At 52.8% G+C, this 1522-nt stretch overlaps 1 protein-coding gene across 1 annotated transcript; it reads left to right on the forward strand.

Annotated features, from left to right (window-relative positions):
• Positions 1-930: 930 nt before the first annotated feature.
• LOC126496530 (antigen peptide transporter 2-like) lies at positions 931-1398 on the forward strand (the record flags this gene model as incomplete). The annotated part of the gene is made up of 2 exons (XM_050134015.1): positions 931-1154; positions 1270-1398. Coding segments are annotated over exons 1-2 (318 nt in total), but the record flags the coding sequence as incomplete, so codon positions are not given.
• Positions 1399-1522: the final 124 nt, after the last annotated feature.

Genomic DNA, 1522 nt, shown 5'->3' on the forward strand with positions numbered 1-1522 from the left:
AGGGTCCTGTGCTGGCTGCCATGTGGACAGGGTCCTGTGCATCTGTCTTTGTTGCTTGTGCTTTTGGTGTCCATTTAAGAAAATATTATCAAATCCTGTGTTAGGAAGCTAGTTAACTGGGGGCTGGAGAGGTTGCTCAGTGGCTCAGAGCTTTACTTCTCTTGCAGAGAACTGGGGTTTGGTTTCCAGCACCCACACCCACATGCAAGCTATTCAGTACTCTCTTCCAGCCTCAGAGGCCGCTGCGCACGCATGCACACACACACACACACACACACACAAATAAAATAAGTCATCATAGGAAGAGTTTTTTCAATTTTAACTCTTAAACTCAGGTATTTGATCCATTTCTAATTACAGCCCCACCTTTTTTTTTTTAAAAATAAAGGTTTATTTTACCATTTGTGCATGTGTGTGTGCTCACGTGTGTGTGCACACACATGTGTGCAGCTGCCCACAGAGGCCAGAAGATGGCACCCGATCCCTTGGAGCTGCAGTTGCAGGCAATAGAAGCTGCCTAGCTTGGGTGCTGGGCACTGCCCTCTGGTCATCTGGAGGAGCAGCAAGCTCTCTAAAGAGCTGAGCCGTCCTGCCAGCCAGGTCTCCATTGCTCTTAACTACTGCGTCTCTTTCCCCACCTGACATCATTTTCTTCACATGGAAGTTAAACCAAATAGCACGCATGTACCACAGTATTCACCAGTGAGAGTTCAGCAATGCGCATCCTCTCCTTCCTTTTCTCTGTGAGTGTGCGTGTGAGACACACAATGGGGGGTGGGTGCCAGGAATGTGTGCACACGCAGGTGTTTCTTAGGAGCAAGTCGGGGTTCCTTGGGGCTTCCAGTCCTTATGCTGGCATGGCAAGCAGTGAGCCATCTCCCCAGCACTCCCCTCCCCCCTCCCCGGCCTGTTGTGTTCTGTCGCATTAACCAGCTTGGCCACTGTCTCTTTCCCAGGCTGTGTTAATGGAGATCCAGGATGCGGTGGCCAAGGCTGGGCAGGTGGTGCGTGAGGCGGTAGGAGGGCTGCAGACTGTGCGCAGCTTTGGGGCTGAGGAGCAGGAGGTCAGCCGCTATAAGGAGGCCCTGGAACGATGCCGACAGTTGTGGTGGCGCCGAGACCTGGAAAGAGCCGTGTATTTAGTCATCCGGAGGGTGAGGCGGCCTGTGGAGGGAAAGGGGGGATGAGGAGCCAGACCACGGAGGTTCTGGGGACCAGGGTGGCACACTGGATGGGGGGGCTCACCCATCTCTCCCCTCTTCCCTCCAGGTAATGGCCTTGGGCATGCAGGTGCTGATTCTGAACTGCGGGGTGCAGCAGATCCTGGCTGGTGAGGTGACCAGGGGAGGCCTGCTCTCCTTCCTGCTGTACCAGGAGGAAGTGGGACACTATGTCCGGGTGAGTGAGATGCCTCAGGACAGGCCTTGGCATTCTTTCTGGACCTTTGGGCCTTGAGCTTTATTTGTTTAGCAAACAAACTAGTTAATATTCTTATGGATAATTTTGAACATGCTTTAAAAAG

Source organism: Alexandromys fortis, unplaced genomic scaffold (genome assembly GCF_014885135.2).
Source record: "Alexandromys fortis isolate MF-2015 unplaced genomic scaffold, M_Fortis_MF-2015_v1.1 scaffold_7079, whole genome shotgun sequence".
Classification (NCBI taxonomy): Eukaryota; Metazoa; Chordata; class Mammalia; order Rodentia; family Cricetidae; genus Alexandromys; species Alexandromys fortis.